Source organism: Salminus brasiliensis, chromosome 2 (assembly GCF_030463535.1).
Source record: "Salminus brasiliensis chromosome 2, fSalBra1.hap2, whole genome shotgun sequence".
NCBI classification, from domain to species: Eukaryota; Metazoa; Chordata; class Actinopteri; order Characiformes; family Bryconidae; genus Salminus; species Salminus brasiliensis.
Genome location: NC_132879.1, coordinates 26,930,958 through 26,947,060, shown reverse-complemented (window position 1 = coordinate 26,947,060; position 16,103 = coordinate 26,930,958). Strand labels below are relative to the sequence as shown.

General features: G+C 39.1%; 1 protein-coding gene across 16 annotated transcripts in view; it reads left to right on the top strand.

Annotated features, from left to right (window-relative positions):
- LOC140549000 (neuronal cell adhesion molecule-like) overlaps positions 1-6,326 on the top strand; it is a 104,152-nt gene extending 97,826 nt beyond the window's left edge. For all 16 annotated transcript variants that reach the window (XM_072672195.1, XM_072672202.1, XM_072672196.1 and 13 more), the window contains one exon: positions 4,010-6,326. In XM_072672195.1, coding sequence (XP_072528296.1) covers positions 4,010-4,244 — 235 coding nt within the window. In that variant the 3' untranslated portion in view covers positions 4,245-6,326. The remainder of the gene's footprint in view (positions 1-4,009) is intronic.
- Positions 6,327-16,103: the final 9,777 nt, after the last annotated feature.

The following is a 16,103-nucleotide window of genomic DNA, read 5'->3' as shown; positions in this document are numbered from 1 at the left end:
TGTGATGGTGTAAGACATCTATACTACTCAAAATTCAGGACATTAGTTCAGGTATTCTCCTTACCTTTGGTTTTACAGGATTTTTAACCATATATAGCAAATAAGCAGGTTTACATGCTTGCTCTGTTCCTACTCTTGCTCTGCATTTATGAAGATTAAGCAGTTTATTTGCCTCTTTGATTGAGTTCATTCAAATCAGTTGGCTGAGTAATTATGCAAACCCTGTATACGTTCATATCAGTAATATACAGTATCTATATATCGTTGCTGTCATAACAAAACTTTATATCTCCAAAATGGGAACTTTCTAGGAGAAGGAAACAATTTGTCTTCATATTCTTCTCTAAAGTATAATAGAACCATTTGTATTTGTCTAGCTGTCATGAAATGCTCACGCAACATGAGGAGTCGCTGGTGTTTTCAAATGATTTGAATGCAAATAAAATCTGGAAAAACTGTAGAGTTAGAAAGTCTTGGTATGACAGCAATGATATGACAACATATCAACTTTACAGAGCACAGAGGAGATTCTCTTACTACTATTAAAAGCAATTTCCTTATGATGCTTGCAATTGTAATCAGTTGCTTCCTGGTCTTTAGCTGCTTTGCACGCACATAAGCGATAAAAAATATCAAGCACTTTACTTTGTATAGTATTTTTGAACTTTCTGATTCTTTTGTAGTTTGTTTGTTTTTATTTGTATTGTTTACATGGTCTATGTTTTATACCTAATATTGTTTTTGTATATAATTAACACACAGCTTTTTTTATTTGCTGTCTTTACATTTTCAATTTGTAATTAATCTAAATGACTGTCTATAACTTACTGTACTATGCATGGCTGTACATAAAATGTCATTTGCGATAGATAAATGTTCTGAGTGGGTGATGTACAAAATCACAAATATATGTACATTTACAGATGACCTACTGTACAGTACCTAGCACCATAGAGGGATATAGAGGGTCATTTTCTGCTAATGAGACAATTTCCTTTCTTTTTGCATTTACATCCATTGTATCATCTTGCTGGACTGGAGTATATTACGATATTGAAAAGTTTTCTATGAGACTATGACTGTACTGTGAAGATAACAGAAGAACATGCAGCTGTAATAGATTAACTGGATATAGCTGGGTGTACATGACATATAAAAATATTGTATGCTCATAGAATCAGTATAGTATCAGCCAATTAGTTAATGTGGCATACTTTCTTGCTGTTTTATACATTTTAATGGGAAATATTCATAAATCTTCTTCCATCTGTAACCCGTCTAACCCCAATGACTAACCATTTCCGATGTTGTCTGGTTCTCATTCCCTTCCAACATTCTTCTTTTGTCGCAATTCTTGTGCGCTAGTTTCTTGCTCTGCCGAGGTCAAGATAAGTCGCCATGGTGAAATGGTTTATTGACAGTCACACTTCTTCAGCTCAGCCCTAGCTGAGCTTGTCTTGCATTACAATGGCTCGTCATGCGTAGCAGTAGTTACGGAGATGACCTTAGCTCTGCATATGTCGATTTTGACCACTGTTGTTCACTCTCTCTGCGATCTGTGTTCTCTCGGTTGGATGTAGGTGTGGGGGAAGGTAAGGAGGATACCGCAAGACTTGCATGTGTAAGGCTGGCTGAGATTAAAACTGCCAGTGGGAGAGAAAAGTGGCCTTCCGCATCATTTCAGGATTACGCTTTACCCGTACACCCTAGCCATTAAGCTAAATGCTATCATACACATGACTTCATATCGCTCTTCACCTACTCACAGTTGCTGGCTGTGAGTTCAGAGGCTATGGTGTTCTGTTACTGATTTTTGAAATGTCTATGATAGCATTTCAGAGGTTTCCAATGAAGTGTATGTGCGGTACATTACACAACAGATCATCACATGCTTATTTTAAGCCAGCTGAATTCATTTCACGTTTTTCCTTAGTGTATCTTCATTTTGTTTGGCTGTTAAATATTTGCTTACTTGATCACATCGTTATCTTATGATGTGTGGGTAGTGATTGTTTTCAATGGCTGTGCACAGTCAGTGCTCATGTTTAGTGAAATAGGCCAATTCACTGAGATTAAATGACTGGGGCATTCAGTAATTAACAGCAGTAATTATACCTGACATTATTGATGTATGAATATGCAGATGCTGCCGTTTTCTACCAACATCCTGCGTGAAAAAAAAAAAACTCTTTCAGCAAATGACCTGCTGTTTTATTTAAATGCTGACAGTGTGAACTACTGAGATAGTAAAAAAACATTAGGCTGGTGTGTAAACAGATATGACTATAGAAGCACCAATGCAGTCAGTGTGACCAAAATAGTAAGCCTAGCATTCAAGATTGGTCAGTGTTGGTCATAATTATTTATGTTAATTACTGGGGGCTTGAGTAATTTAATCCTTTGTGAGGAGAGTATGCTTTTGTATATCATAACTTCACCCTTGATTCATGTTCTGGCTTCTGAATACTGACATTTTGGGAATGGCATATTTGTGCTTGTTATTCATTATGACAGTTTTGCTTTGATTTTTTTCTCCATAAACAACCATGAATCAAATGTTTTGAAATGTAAAAGGCATTAAAACAAGTTATCGCTTATTCCTGAATAGACTATGTGTCCAAAAGTCTGGAGACACCTACCCATCCAACATTTCTTGGATGAACAGTGGGCCTGTACTCTTCCATGAAAGTCTTATACTAGATATCAGAAACAACAGCATCAGTGAGGTCAGGTACTGGTGTTGAATGATTAGTTTTGGATCACAGACGTCACTCAAACTCGACCTATGAGTATTGAATATCGCTCTGCACAGCCCAGTAATGAGGGGCTTTATACACTTATAGCCAACGCATTAGGCATTATGCATAGTGACATTATGCTCATCTAGAGCTAGTGTCCCCTTCCATCAGCAGTGCTTTCTTATGGAGTTTATAAAAGCTGTGTGTGCACAGATGAAAGCCTGTGTCAGCAAAGGATGTACCTCAAAGTAGCTGAATTCAAACATCATAAGGGCTGTCTGGATTCTTTTGGACATATAGAGTGCTTTGGAATGTGTGTACCAGAAGGAATAATCAATCCACTCTCAGAAAAAAGGTAGCAAACTGATACTTGGGTGGTAGTCTAAAGGGTATGTCCTTTGAGCACTATATACTGTATATATACTGTATGTACAGAAAAACATGTTTCTCCATTATTGTCAGTTTTTAGGTTTCTCCATGGTTTGAATCCTGTATCTGTTCTGTACACTATGTATATGAATAGACCAATAGAAATGCTCAAAATGACTTGGAATAGACTTATGAATGAACTTGGAATGAGCGTATTTTACATTCATTTCCATCTCATAATGTATATCTATATATATATATATTTATAAACTTAACTTGAAGTTGTGATTTAGTGTAAATCAAATTATGTCAAAATAGGGATGTTGTTTGTATGACAACATATAACATTAATGTTTTGCATTGCTTCCATGAACTCTATCTTATGATAAAACTGTGCCATATTCACTATATAGTGCACTACTTTGGGGTTCCGCCAGTTTGTAGTGGGGTCCGAAAATGTAGCACAGAATTTTCATCGCACTGAAACAATTTCACAGTGCTCCCTAATACATCTCACAGCTCAGGACTTTTATTTCTCTAAGTATATTCATGATAAAAGGTGCACTTCTCCCTTGGGGAAAGTAAATGTAGTGCACCTTTAAGGACCATGTCATAACTACAGGGGCATTTACACTGTATCAGTATAGCACCTTTTTATCTGACAGTGTATGGTGGTGAATTAATAATAACATTGATTTTTTTTATTTGATATTAATGGAAATGTTACCTCATCTTGGCCTGCTGTCACATTCTGCACTATGTGTGGCCCATTTATCTGTATGATACCAGGCATGTTATTCACATCAGTGTTTCATCTTTTTCGTCATGAACGACCAGGCTAATCTGTGTGCGACATCTGTCATCATTCCCCCCTGTAACACCTGCATGTTATTTTCTCCTAGTGACAATGAGGACCATAAACCGTTAAAAGGGAGCCGCACCCCATCCAGTGGCACCGTAAAGCGAGACGAAAGTGACGACAGTTTAGTAGACTACGGGGAAGGCGGAGACGGACAGTTCAACGAGGACGGCTCATTTATCGGGCAGTATAGTGGGAAGACAGAGAGGGACACTGTGCAGGGTCACGAGAGCTCAGAGGCCCCCTCACCTGTTAATGCCATGAACTCTTTTGTGTAAGCGCAGGCAAATGAAGTGATGCAAGTAGCAGGACTCATGTTTTTGGACACAGATGTTGTTGAGCATGATTAGAGCTCCAAACCCTTTAAAGCATTCAGCTGAAAAAGAAAAGAGAGATTCAAGGACTAAATTCAGTTTAAAGAGATACGGTACGTGTAGAACGGTGTGACTTGCATGGAATGCACTTAAACTGGCATGCTGATGTGCACTGAGGACAGATGTGGTGGAACCTAAATTGCAGAAACCTTCTCAGAGGGTTCTTTAGCTAGCATCAGGCAACATTTCACCTCCCTCAGAAACACAGTGTGTCAGGGCTGCATGCATAATGTGCTTCTATTACACATAACATTGTTGCATCTAAGAAACCTATGATATGAGAAAGAAGTAGCTCATGTATACGGGCCTTGTGGTGCTCCTTGGGAATACTGGGTATGCCTTCTTTATGTTCTGAGTATTATATAAAAACTGTACATGCAGAGCGCACCAGCGGATTGAAGCCGCTGCTGCGAAAATGTCGTTATCTTCATATTACAATCACGTCATTTTTTCCGCAAGACAGAAAAAGTCTGTAAATAGCTGTAGAGAGGAAAGACTTTATCCTGTATAATGGATGGAATGTGTGTTGACCTGATCCACAGGATAGGCAGATCAGATATTGAAATACACTAAGACGAACTTCACGGGTGCCATTGTCCCGAAACTGCGCCACCTTTATTTTATTTTTATTTTTTATTTTTTTATTATTATTATTTTTGGTCACACCCAAGACATGCATTCATACTGCATCTGCCCACACTGAGCAGCTCCGACATGCATGAGCCTCATTAGCTGTCCACTGTCACCACCTTGACCTGCATGCGAACTCTGGTGGTTCCCATGGCAACCAAAACCATAGCAACCCAAAAACAGCTTCCATACGTAAATTCCTCACAATCGAAACGCCAGAGCGCTTTCATTCAGGCGCCCTTTTAAGCGCAGCGGCTGCATTGGGTGATGATAACGGGTGCTGGGTGGCCTTTACTACATTGTGCCTTTACTGGGAAGTGCAGTTCCGGCGTTATTTACAGCAGCTATTTGAGTGCACGGGCAATTGGGTGCAGAGAAAGAGCAAGAAGGTGTTTAACCATGAACTGCAAATGATATTTATTAGGTAATAAGAAGAGGAAATGGCTTTCTCAGATATTAATAATAATGTGTTTTCTTTTTTTCTGAGCGACAGAATGGACACTGCAAGCTTTGCTTTTTGCCTCATTCCGTTCCAATACATTTGTAGTTTAGTGCACAGGGTTTGTGATTGTGTGTGGGTGTATGTGCGTGTGTGTGTGTGTGTGGATGTGTGTGTGGACTAAAGCTTGTGTGCATAAGTGTGTACAAACTGTATTCATATTACTTTGTATTATTCCACGTGTCCATCGTTCAGCGTTAAGACCCTTGCCAGTGAATGGACGGCTTTTCATGAATTTTGTGTTTTTCCGATAACTTGCATCAAGTTTTCATTTCAAAAGTATGTTTTTATGTAGATAAATTGTTGAATTTGTAAATAATAACAATGCTTTGTTTGGCTTAAAGAAAATCAAGTGGAAGTCTCTGGAGCGTTATTGAGATCTGAGGTGTGAGGGCCTGTTGAGTGTGTTGTTTTTCCTTTGCTGTGATCGCTGTGCGTTGTGACAGAGTGTTAGGCTAAGCTCATTTATGCGACATGGAAGCTATTTTTTTGTTTGTTTGTTTTTTTTGTTTTGTTTTTTTCTTTCAATCCAGCAGATAGAATTCACCAACAGCTTCATTCCGCATATTCCAAGCACAACGGAGAGGACCGTCATCTCTAGAAGTGATGATTGGTTATATTACTGAGCTCTATATATTAGAATCATTATTCATCACTATCATCTGCCTCTTTGATTTCTGTGCAAACTGGAACTGTAAAGTGTTTTTGTATTTTACAAATGGCAGAAGTGTTAGTTTCAAGATTTTACTAACAGTTTTACATTTCATTTATATTTAAGTTTCCCCCACTTGAGAGTTCGAGAATGCAATTTCAACAACTCTAAATTTAATATTGAATAAATAAATATTACTATATTACTTTTTGTCGAGCTGTCTTCATTCTGTTCAGTGTCTATTTGAAACTCTACATCATTTAAAGAGTCGAATTTACTGAAGATGTTCAAATCTGCACCTGCGCTGGCCTGATTTTTATCAATTATTATTGGGAAGTTACAGAAACATGACAGTTGACAGTGTTTGTACATGAATTTAATGAAAAGAACCCAGTTATGTTTATCTTTTTTTTTGCTTTTCTCAGTGTAACTATATCAATTCTCTGTTCAGTTTTTATTGTGTATAAACAGTTGTCATAAATCATCACTGTCAAAGAAGAATAGAATAGAACAGTTCCACAATGTGTTAATCCCCTTAGATGTCATCAGATACATCTGGATTATATTTAGGTCATTTAAAGTGATAAACTGTGATGTAAAATGAATACCTGAATAGGTTTTGTGTGCGAGTTTATACAGATGGCAGAGTTTGCCCTAAAAATGACACACAACTGGCCTCCCCCTTTGAATCATTAAATGAAAGTTCACCTTTTTTTTGTCAGACCACCTTTTAATCATTAAATGAATAATAAAATCAAACAGTTTAATAAGACTGAATGTGGCAGAACATCTGTGCTTAGACAAGCCAAAAATAGAACTTTCAGGCCAAAATTCATAACATGGAACATGGGGGTGGCAGCATTATGTTGTGGGTATTGAGCATCTTAAAGAATTGAAGAATGGATGAATGAATGGTGTAAAATACAGGAGATCCTACAAGACAACCTGCTTCAGTCTGTGACAACAAAATGTTACGCAATGGTCAAAGTCCAGTTCTCAATCCAGTCCAGAATCTGTGGTGATCTATGAATGCAGCTCAGTAGCGTCATCCAACCCGCCTGAAACATCTGCCGGGAAGAATGGCAGATAAAAGAGTCAGTATAAAGTAGATGGTGGCTCTATAAATGCTAGTGTGCAGAGGTTGCATACTTGCGAACTGGAGCAATTCATTTGTATTCCACACAAAACTCACAGGCACAGGATTCCCATACGGTGCTGCTTTATACACGACCCGCCTTTTCATGCAGTTACATTACACATTACAGGCCTTTTCCTGTAAATGTACCCTTTTGAAGGCGCATGGTGTTGTTAGAATAGTGTTAATATAGATGCTGATCGTTATTATAATATTGTTTGCTATATTCTACACATTACATTACTACACTATTCCAGAGTTATTTGCACCACAGTCTATAAACATGTTATGCTTTATGCAAGCATGGAATGTCCTTTGCAACAGTAATAAATCCTGAGATCCTGATGTATTTCCTGGCCTTGAATATAAACAGGTGTGCGTATATGTGTGTGTGTATGTGTGTGTGTGTGTGTGTGTAATGGGTGGAATCTTTCCATTTCCCCCTGCTGGTCAAATGTTGGCTTTTGTAGGAGCTGAGTGATTTTAGATAAGGCAGGATGAAATACAGGAGCAGTGCTGATAGTGGCCACGTAACACACACAAACTACAGACCCACAGAGCACAGGAGTGATCCCAGTAATGACATTAGAGCAGTGACAAAAGAGAGAAGAGGAGCAAGTGTGTGTCTGGTGAACCTTGAAGATGTGCTTATTTCTGTCATTGTTATATTTGTGCCATAATTGAAGCTGAGAGGGCAAACCTTGGGCCATCTGTTGGATGATTATAGAGCGACTGTGTCAGGAAGCACAGATGTCTGGTGGGTGTCTCATGGACCCTCTCTAAGTGGTTGGCATGAACTCTAGGCCTTCTGTTCCTAAACAATTTATTTCCTGAATAAATGCATCCAGGCCTTCAAAATACGGTTTCTTGAAGTCAACATGGCAGCTACCCCACACACTTCAGCTGGGCAGAGCTGGGGAGACGTTGTAGCTGAGCATTAGTGTGTGGTGTAGACGCTGAGAGGTGTCTCCAGGTGTGGGGAATTTGTCTTGTTTGCTTCTGTTGTGATTAAATCTAGAATGTTCTTGGGAAAAGAACACACACCAACCCACAAATGCAGAAAGTTAAAATCATCAATTAAAAAGTATATATATATATATATATATATATATACACATATATTTTACATATGATATAATAGATATATTATATCCTATGTTTCATACACATTTACATAAATAAAACCACAAAAATCCTAAAGAGTGTGCGAATGAAACATTCATAATTCAAACTAAATGTAAAATGTAGTTTAAAAGTCTGGATAAAATGAATAATAAATACAAAAAGCACCTAATGACCACAGTCAGGTCCAGATAAACAGATCTATTTCCAGGTCTGTTAAGTTTGCTTTGTTTAGAATGTGGTTCTCAATCTTACTACTATGAATGTAGCAGTAGAATATGGGTCTATTTGTATTTCTTAATCCTATGCCCTTTACCAGCTGCATACAATACACTGCACCTCTCTGTCTACCCCTATTAATTTTTAAGCACACATTAAAGCTTTAATAACCAAACAAACTGTGGAGAAAATGATGGAATTCAACAAGTTCAACAGATACCCCTGAACTAGTGTTCCACTGGAGCCATTCCTCTAGTGCCATCTAGTGTAGGGGTGTGAAAATGCCGTGCTGGGATCAAATGAGTCTGTGGGCACATTGCTGTTCGTCCCGTCACAGAGCGCTTTTATCTTTGCCTTTACAAAAAACAATAATTCTTTATTTAGCTGGACGGGATGAAAACACCTACACTGCCCGGACTCACACCTCAGTTATTAAACAGAATGAATTCAGTTTAATCTTCTCTGTACTTTTCTCCCAGAACCCAGACTCTCAGACTGCAAGCAAGCATCTGGCCACTGCATTATTGTTTATATGTATTCATGTATATTCATATATAAATATTCAAAGATGGGACTGCTGTATTGAATACAATTCTCAATAAGAAAGAAAATCTGAGAAGTAAATGTCATCTGTATGAACATGTACTTCTTATCTTCTATATCTTCTTAATCTTAATTGTTTGTACATTTAATACAGTTTATTTGCTTTCACTTTTTTACTTTTAGTTTCAAGACCAGTCATGAATCTTAGTCTGAATATTTTGAGGATAACTAAATATAAGTCGATGGACTGGTACCTGGTCCAGCGTACAATGATTCTGGGGAGGCTCCTGACCTATCACAATCCTTTCCAAGAAAAAGGAGATAAGATAAATTAATTAATTAATTAATTATCATTCAATCAATCAATCAATCAATCAATTGGAATGTGAACTCACTTTATCTAATAAATTAATTAAGTATTTGCAAATAATTGCTTTTGGTCTAAACTCTGCTTAACCACTAGTGGACTGCCTGGAAAACGATTAACAAAAAGCCAGGGTACCTCTGATAGTGGCCACCAGTGGACCGCCACCTTTGCCACCAGTGGTCCAACAATGGCCCACTATCCTCTTGCTGTCTGAAAAGCTCTGAAATGTTCCTTCAGTAACTAACATGGCTAACAGTAACTAGATGGCCTCATCTGCATATTGCTAACTGGCCCCGATCAGCAGCGTTAACAAAGGTGCAGTCTGTTCATCTTAAAGTGACATTTCACTAAAGCACGGTAATTCTCGCAGTTGCCTTTTCATCAGCGTAATTAACTTGCTGTGATTTTTCCACAAGGCTTCCTCTTCCGTCTGTCTCATCAATATTCACCTCTGAGTGTTTAAACAAGCCACGCAGAGTTCAAAGAAAAACAGCACACAGTCTAACAGCACTGCCCTTCTGCTTATTTTTATACAGAGCCTACACAAAACATTCACCCCTTTGGATATGTTGCCCTTTTATTGCTTTTCTAAATGTAATAAAGTCATGTCAATGAAATAAATATATCATGCAAAATAAGTGACTGCATATTCCCCTTTAAAGTGACTGAGCTAATTCCATAAAAGAGGTCCAGGCAATTGATAAATCACTTGAGTGCAGTGAATGTGTCTCCAGTCACTGGTCAATCTGTATTCCTGACTACAAATGAACAAAATACTCTACACAACTCTGAGAAAAGGTGATTAAAGAGAGCAAGTCTGGGAATGGATACAAAAAGAAGTCCCTGAACATCCCCTGGAGTTCAGCTGAATCCAAGACATCTATGACTACCTCTGAAGAGTTCAATTGACGCTGCCACCACCATGCTTCACAGTGGGGATGGTGTGTTTGTGATGATGTGCAGTGTTTGCCAGTGTCCACCAAACATAGCTAGTCTAGTCTAATGACCAAAAATTTTCATTTTGCTCTCATCAGACCAAAGAAGCTTCTTCCAGTTGACCTTGGACTATCTCACGTGCATTTGGATGAACTGTATTTGAGATTTAATTGTCTTTGCCGCCCTCCCATAAAGCTCTGACCGGTGAAAAACCTGGCCAACAGCTGACACATGCAGGATCTCTCAAATCTCAGCTGAAGCTTTTAACTCCTCCAGAGGTAGTCATAGATGTCTTTGTGGCCTTCCTCACTAGTCTCCTTCTAGCATGGTTTGTGAGGACAGTCTGCTCTAGGCAGACTTACACACTTAACTGAACTTCCAGGAAATGTTCAGTGACTTGGAAATATTTTTTGTATCTAGGTAATCAGGTGATCTCCAATTTACTATTGCCTGGACCTCTGCTCAATTAGGTGGTGGATATTTTTGCATTCATTTATTTTACATAAAACAATCATTGAAATGATATTTTGATTGATTTATTTTGATAATAAATGTTATTGAATTGATATTACTTTGTAGCGATATATGTGTTCACTCTGACAGAGCTTTTTTTTTTCGATAAATGTACCCAAATGTTATTGATCATGATCCCATTTTTTAAAAAAGCAATAAAATGAGATAATATCTAAGGGGGTGAATACTTTACATGCCTATGATGACTGGACTGATACCAGTACTGTAAAATTATTTGGAATACAGTGCCTTGTATTGGAACATAAGAAGGTTTTTTCCTTTTCCTGTGAAGCTGCAGTTCTATGAAGTTGTTGTGCAACAGCCACAATATATTTACATCCCAATTACTGCAGCTTCCAGATGGGACACTGTTTTTCTTTTTTTAATGAAGCAAATGGATTCTGAAATCACATTATACCAGGGTTGATTGGTAATCATTGTCGCCATGCCAACACAGGCCTCTCCTTGAACCCAAATACCAGCCGGCCCCCCATGGCTCAATTACCCTTGTCATCTCTCCTAGGATTGTATGTATGTGCTTGAAAATAGAACATTTGTGTGCATGGGTGTGTTTTAGCCATTAGCTACAATCAAATGTATACTGTTGCCTCTATCTGAAGCCGTATCTTAGCTGTGTATATGCGCTACACGAACCCTTAGAAGTGTATAACCTACTAAACTACACACCCTCCCTTCACTATTTAATGGATGTGTTGCCTTAAATTAGCTGTTACACATAGGAGGGTATCAGCTCCTTGCCTGGCCATGAAACTAAAAGCATGATTGTTATTTGTTTTCTAATATAGGCAGCTAATAACTCTTGGCAATTTATTGATTTCTCTTCTGTGGAATTGCGCTGTGTGAATTCCTACACTCATGTTTATAAGAAACACTGAAGCATTTTTTAGAATATGTGTCACTAAAATATTCCAAAGATTTAGGTGGGTTTATGAGGTGGGTTTAATTCACACTAAATGAAAATGGTTATTGAAAGGACACTCACCTCACACTTAATCAGAAAGACCACACTAATACTAGGCCGGGTGTCCTTTTGCTCTCGAAACAGCTTCAGTTCTACAAGACGACGATGGAAACATTCCTTTAAGATTCTGCTCCATGTTGACATGATTGCATCAACCAAATTCCTGCAGATTTCACAGCATGACATTTTCTCATTGTACCATATCCAAAAGATGTTCTAATGGATTCAAGATCTGGTGACTGGGAAGGCCACTGAAGAGCACTAAACTCATTGTCTTATGTTCATGAAACCAGTTTGGGTAAATTGTGGCCATAAAGGGATGCACATAGTCAGCAATGATACTCAAATAGGCTGTGGCATTCAACAAATTGTTGACTGGTATGAACAGACCCAAAGTGTGCAAACAAAACCTTCTCTACACCATTACACCACCTCCACCAGCCCGGACTGTTGACACAACGCAGATTGGGTCCATAGATTTATGCTGTTGGGGCCAAAATCTGACCCGACCATCTGTGCGCCTCAAACCAGGCTCAAATGTTTTTTCCAGTCTTCAACTGTCCAGTTTTGCTGATTCTGTACCCACTGCAGTCTCAGCCTTCTGGTCTTAACAGACAGAAGTAAAAACCTGACCTAGTCCTCTGCTGTTGTGGCCCATCTGATGCTTTTCTGCTCAGCACAATCGTACAGTGTGGTTATCTGAGTTACTGTAGCCTTTCTGTCAGCTCGAACCAGTCTGGTCATTCCCTATTCTCTCTCATCTCTCAAGGCTTTTATGTCCTCAGAACTGCCATTACTGGATGTTTTTTCTTTATTACACCATTATGAGTAAACTCTAGACACTGTTGTGCTGAACATCCCCCAAACTTAAACCAGACCATCTGGCATCAACAGTCATGCCACACTCAAAATCATTTTTTTCCCCCAATCACCTAAAGCTGCTGGTCCATATTGGCATAATCGTATGCACTGTTCTGCTGCCACACACTTGACTGATTACATAATTGCATGAATGAGTAGATGTGCAGGTCTTCCTAATAATGCTTTTAATCAATATTAAGAGTAATGGATGCTTTTTCAGGTGTGATCAGTAGTTGGTACTGCCTGGGTCTCAGATGTAAGTTTGTCCTTTTTGTGTCTTTATGCAAATTTGGCCTTTTGCTTTGGTGGCTTTGAAAGATGAATCTCATAATTGCTAATGATTGCTCACTGACATTTCCATATGGCATATGAATGGCATGGCAACACTGCAACATCTGACCAAACAGCTCATTTTTTGGCATTCTATAAATGCATTCTATAAATGCTGTGAAATCTTGTGATAATCACAATGTTTGAAACACAGTTTCTTCGAGGCACAGAGCGAAAATCAGTATCTGACCTGGTGTCAGTATCTGATAGTTCAGTACTCTCTCTGGGTGAAAGAGGGCAGTCTGTATTTCTATCTGTGTGTTGGAGGTGGCAGACATGTTTATGACACATAGTGGAAGAGGTGAGGCTGTGGATAAATCTTCGGGGTCCTCATGTTCACCCCTCCCATGATGATCTGCACCAGAGGGTGGGTGATACATAAAGTGTGAGCACTTTGTTCTATTGATCTGACACTAATGCCGCCCAAGCCTCTCTCCTCTTTCCATCTTACCATTTTCCATCCCCCACCCTCCACACACATCTCCTCCCCTTCTTCTCTGATGACAGGGATGGGATTACTGCCCCCCAAAAATCACGTCCCTTGTGAATTTCAGAGTGAAAGAACGGGAGAACAGGGAGGTGTGATGGCTGTGTGTGATGTAGTGGGGCGGGGGTACTCCCTTGGTAGCGGCCCTCCCTCTGATATGTGGGGACTAAATCAAGGATCATAGCTTTTATCCCTCTCTGGCCCCCTTCCCCCAACTTTACCCTCAAAAGATCTTTCATATTTTTTTCTGACAGACCTCAACACACGCTTAATGAACTGCTTTAGGATTTTTTTTAGTTTAGATTTCTACTCACCCAAAGGACCAGCTCTTCTTTAGTAATACAAACAAGTCTTTTAGCTGACAGCGAATCAACTTGGTTCAGAAGTCACAGATTTTTGATTTGATTTACAAACATTTTTTGTTCCAAATTTAGAAAAACTCCCTTTGATTTAATTCATCAATTCAAGCTTCCTTAAAACATTCTCAGGGAAAATCTGTCACATTGCTTCAGTAATGTCATTGTAAACACTCCATATACACTCAATTATCTAGACACAAGCTATGTAGACAAGCTTTGTGTGTATGTGTGATTATACAAAACAAGTAGCAGAAATAGCACTGGGGGATTTCCACTGTTTTCAGTCTGAATCTTCTTACGATTCCAGAATAAACCATGGCTATTATGGCCCCCTCATCCCCCTTGCAACTATAACAGTTAACAGTTATAACAGTTGTAACAGTTTCCACTCTTCTTAGGAAGGCATTTTACAAGACTATAGGACTCTGTGGCTACTCAAAAGACCATTTGTGAGCTCAGCCACTGATGTTGGGCAAGAAGGGCTGGCTTGCAGTCAATGTTCATTCCAATGGCATATCATGGAGTTGAGGTAAGGGCTCTGCTCTGCTCCTTTATATAATAGCAAAGCATTTCAGGTAGAAGAGAAAGAACGCTTTCTGAGAGAGCTGCTTGCAGAATTTCTTGAATGACAAATCAAAACCCCTGTTTAACTGAAAAAGACCTTCAGGAAGATTTCGCAAAAACACAGGACTGATGGGACTGTTCCACTGTGCAGAAACACCTGCAGAAATATGACCTTCATGGAAGAGTCATCAGATGGAAACTAAAGGACATCTAAACAAGGCTGTGGACTGACAAAGTTACTATAGAACATTTTGGCCTTTATGGGCAAAGGTAACTGATGGGCACGGGGTGGATTGATTGTGATTTGGGGTTGTGTTGCAGCCAGTAGTACAAAGAACATTTCACTGGTAGATGGAAGAATGGATTTAATTAAATACAAACATCACACGGTCTGTATAATACCTGAATATGAAAAGAGGGTGGCTTCTACAGCAAGATCCTAAACACACTTGAAAATCCCCAGGTGCAATGCCAAAACTTTTGCTCAGGGCCTGTTTCCTTATTTTATTATTTTGAAACAGTAAAAGATGGAGATCAAAAGGTAATCTGTCTTAAAATATTAAAGAAATGTTTCATACTTCATTTGATGCTTTTTGATAATCGGTTTATCTCCTACTCTCTTAGCTATTCACAGAAGAACAGGTTTTGACTGCAGGTGCCCAAACTATTGAGTGTCAGTAACAGTATTAGCATTTAAGAGCACTCCAAAAAAGTACAAATTCATTAGGATTGTAGATTGTAGGACACACGGACATTACCAGACAAATTCCACATATTTTCAATTCTTTGGAATAACTCTTTGAAATACTCAGTTTGGTGTAAAATGGTTCATTATTTTCACGTGATAAGAACCAGAGGTCATGATGCACACAAATATAGCCATTTTATTTACTATCCCAAACCACCAGTGAACCTTCATGGATCTTGTAAGTTGTATAGCCTACGTTATGTTGATGACGGCAAAACTGGTGTATGTGGGGGCTATTTGGGGGTCTTACGACCTCTTTGGATTTGAACAATCAAAATTTAACATAAGACAATGTCTCAAGCTTCAGGCAACAAAGTGCATTTCACTATTGGACTAGTTTATGTAATATCTCAATGTGATCATCTTTTAGAGGCAGTAGGCTTTTTATTCACCACCCCTGTGAACAGTTCTGACTATAGATTTCTCCAGAACGGAGAACTTCTCATCAGACCCCTCTTCTGAATGTTCACATTTAACCATTTAATTGTGCAGATAATTATGAAAGTAGAGCTCTTTATTAATGACCCCCCCCCCCCCCCCCCCCCCTTATATTCTCAGTGACTTCCACTGCTGTTTGTTTGGCTGGCCCTGATGTGTAGCAATGTGACAGCCTTCATGACGACACGCCCCGCCTGGCCGCCACCGTCAGGGTGAAAGCCTGTCTCCGCTTCATCGACCGACACGATGCCCCTCACCAGCAGTGAGGCGGAGAACAGGACACGGGGGCTGACCCGCTCTCACGGCGCTCTCATCAGTGGAGAAACACGTCTGTGGACCTGAACATCACACCGATACTGTGGGCTTTCCGAGCCCCGG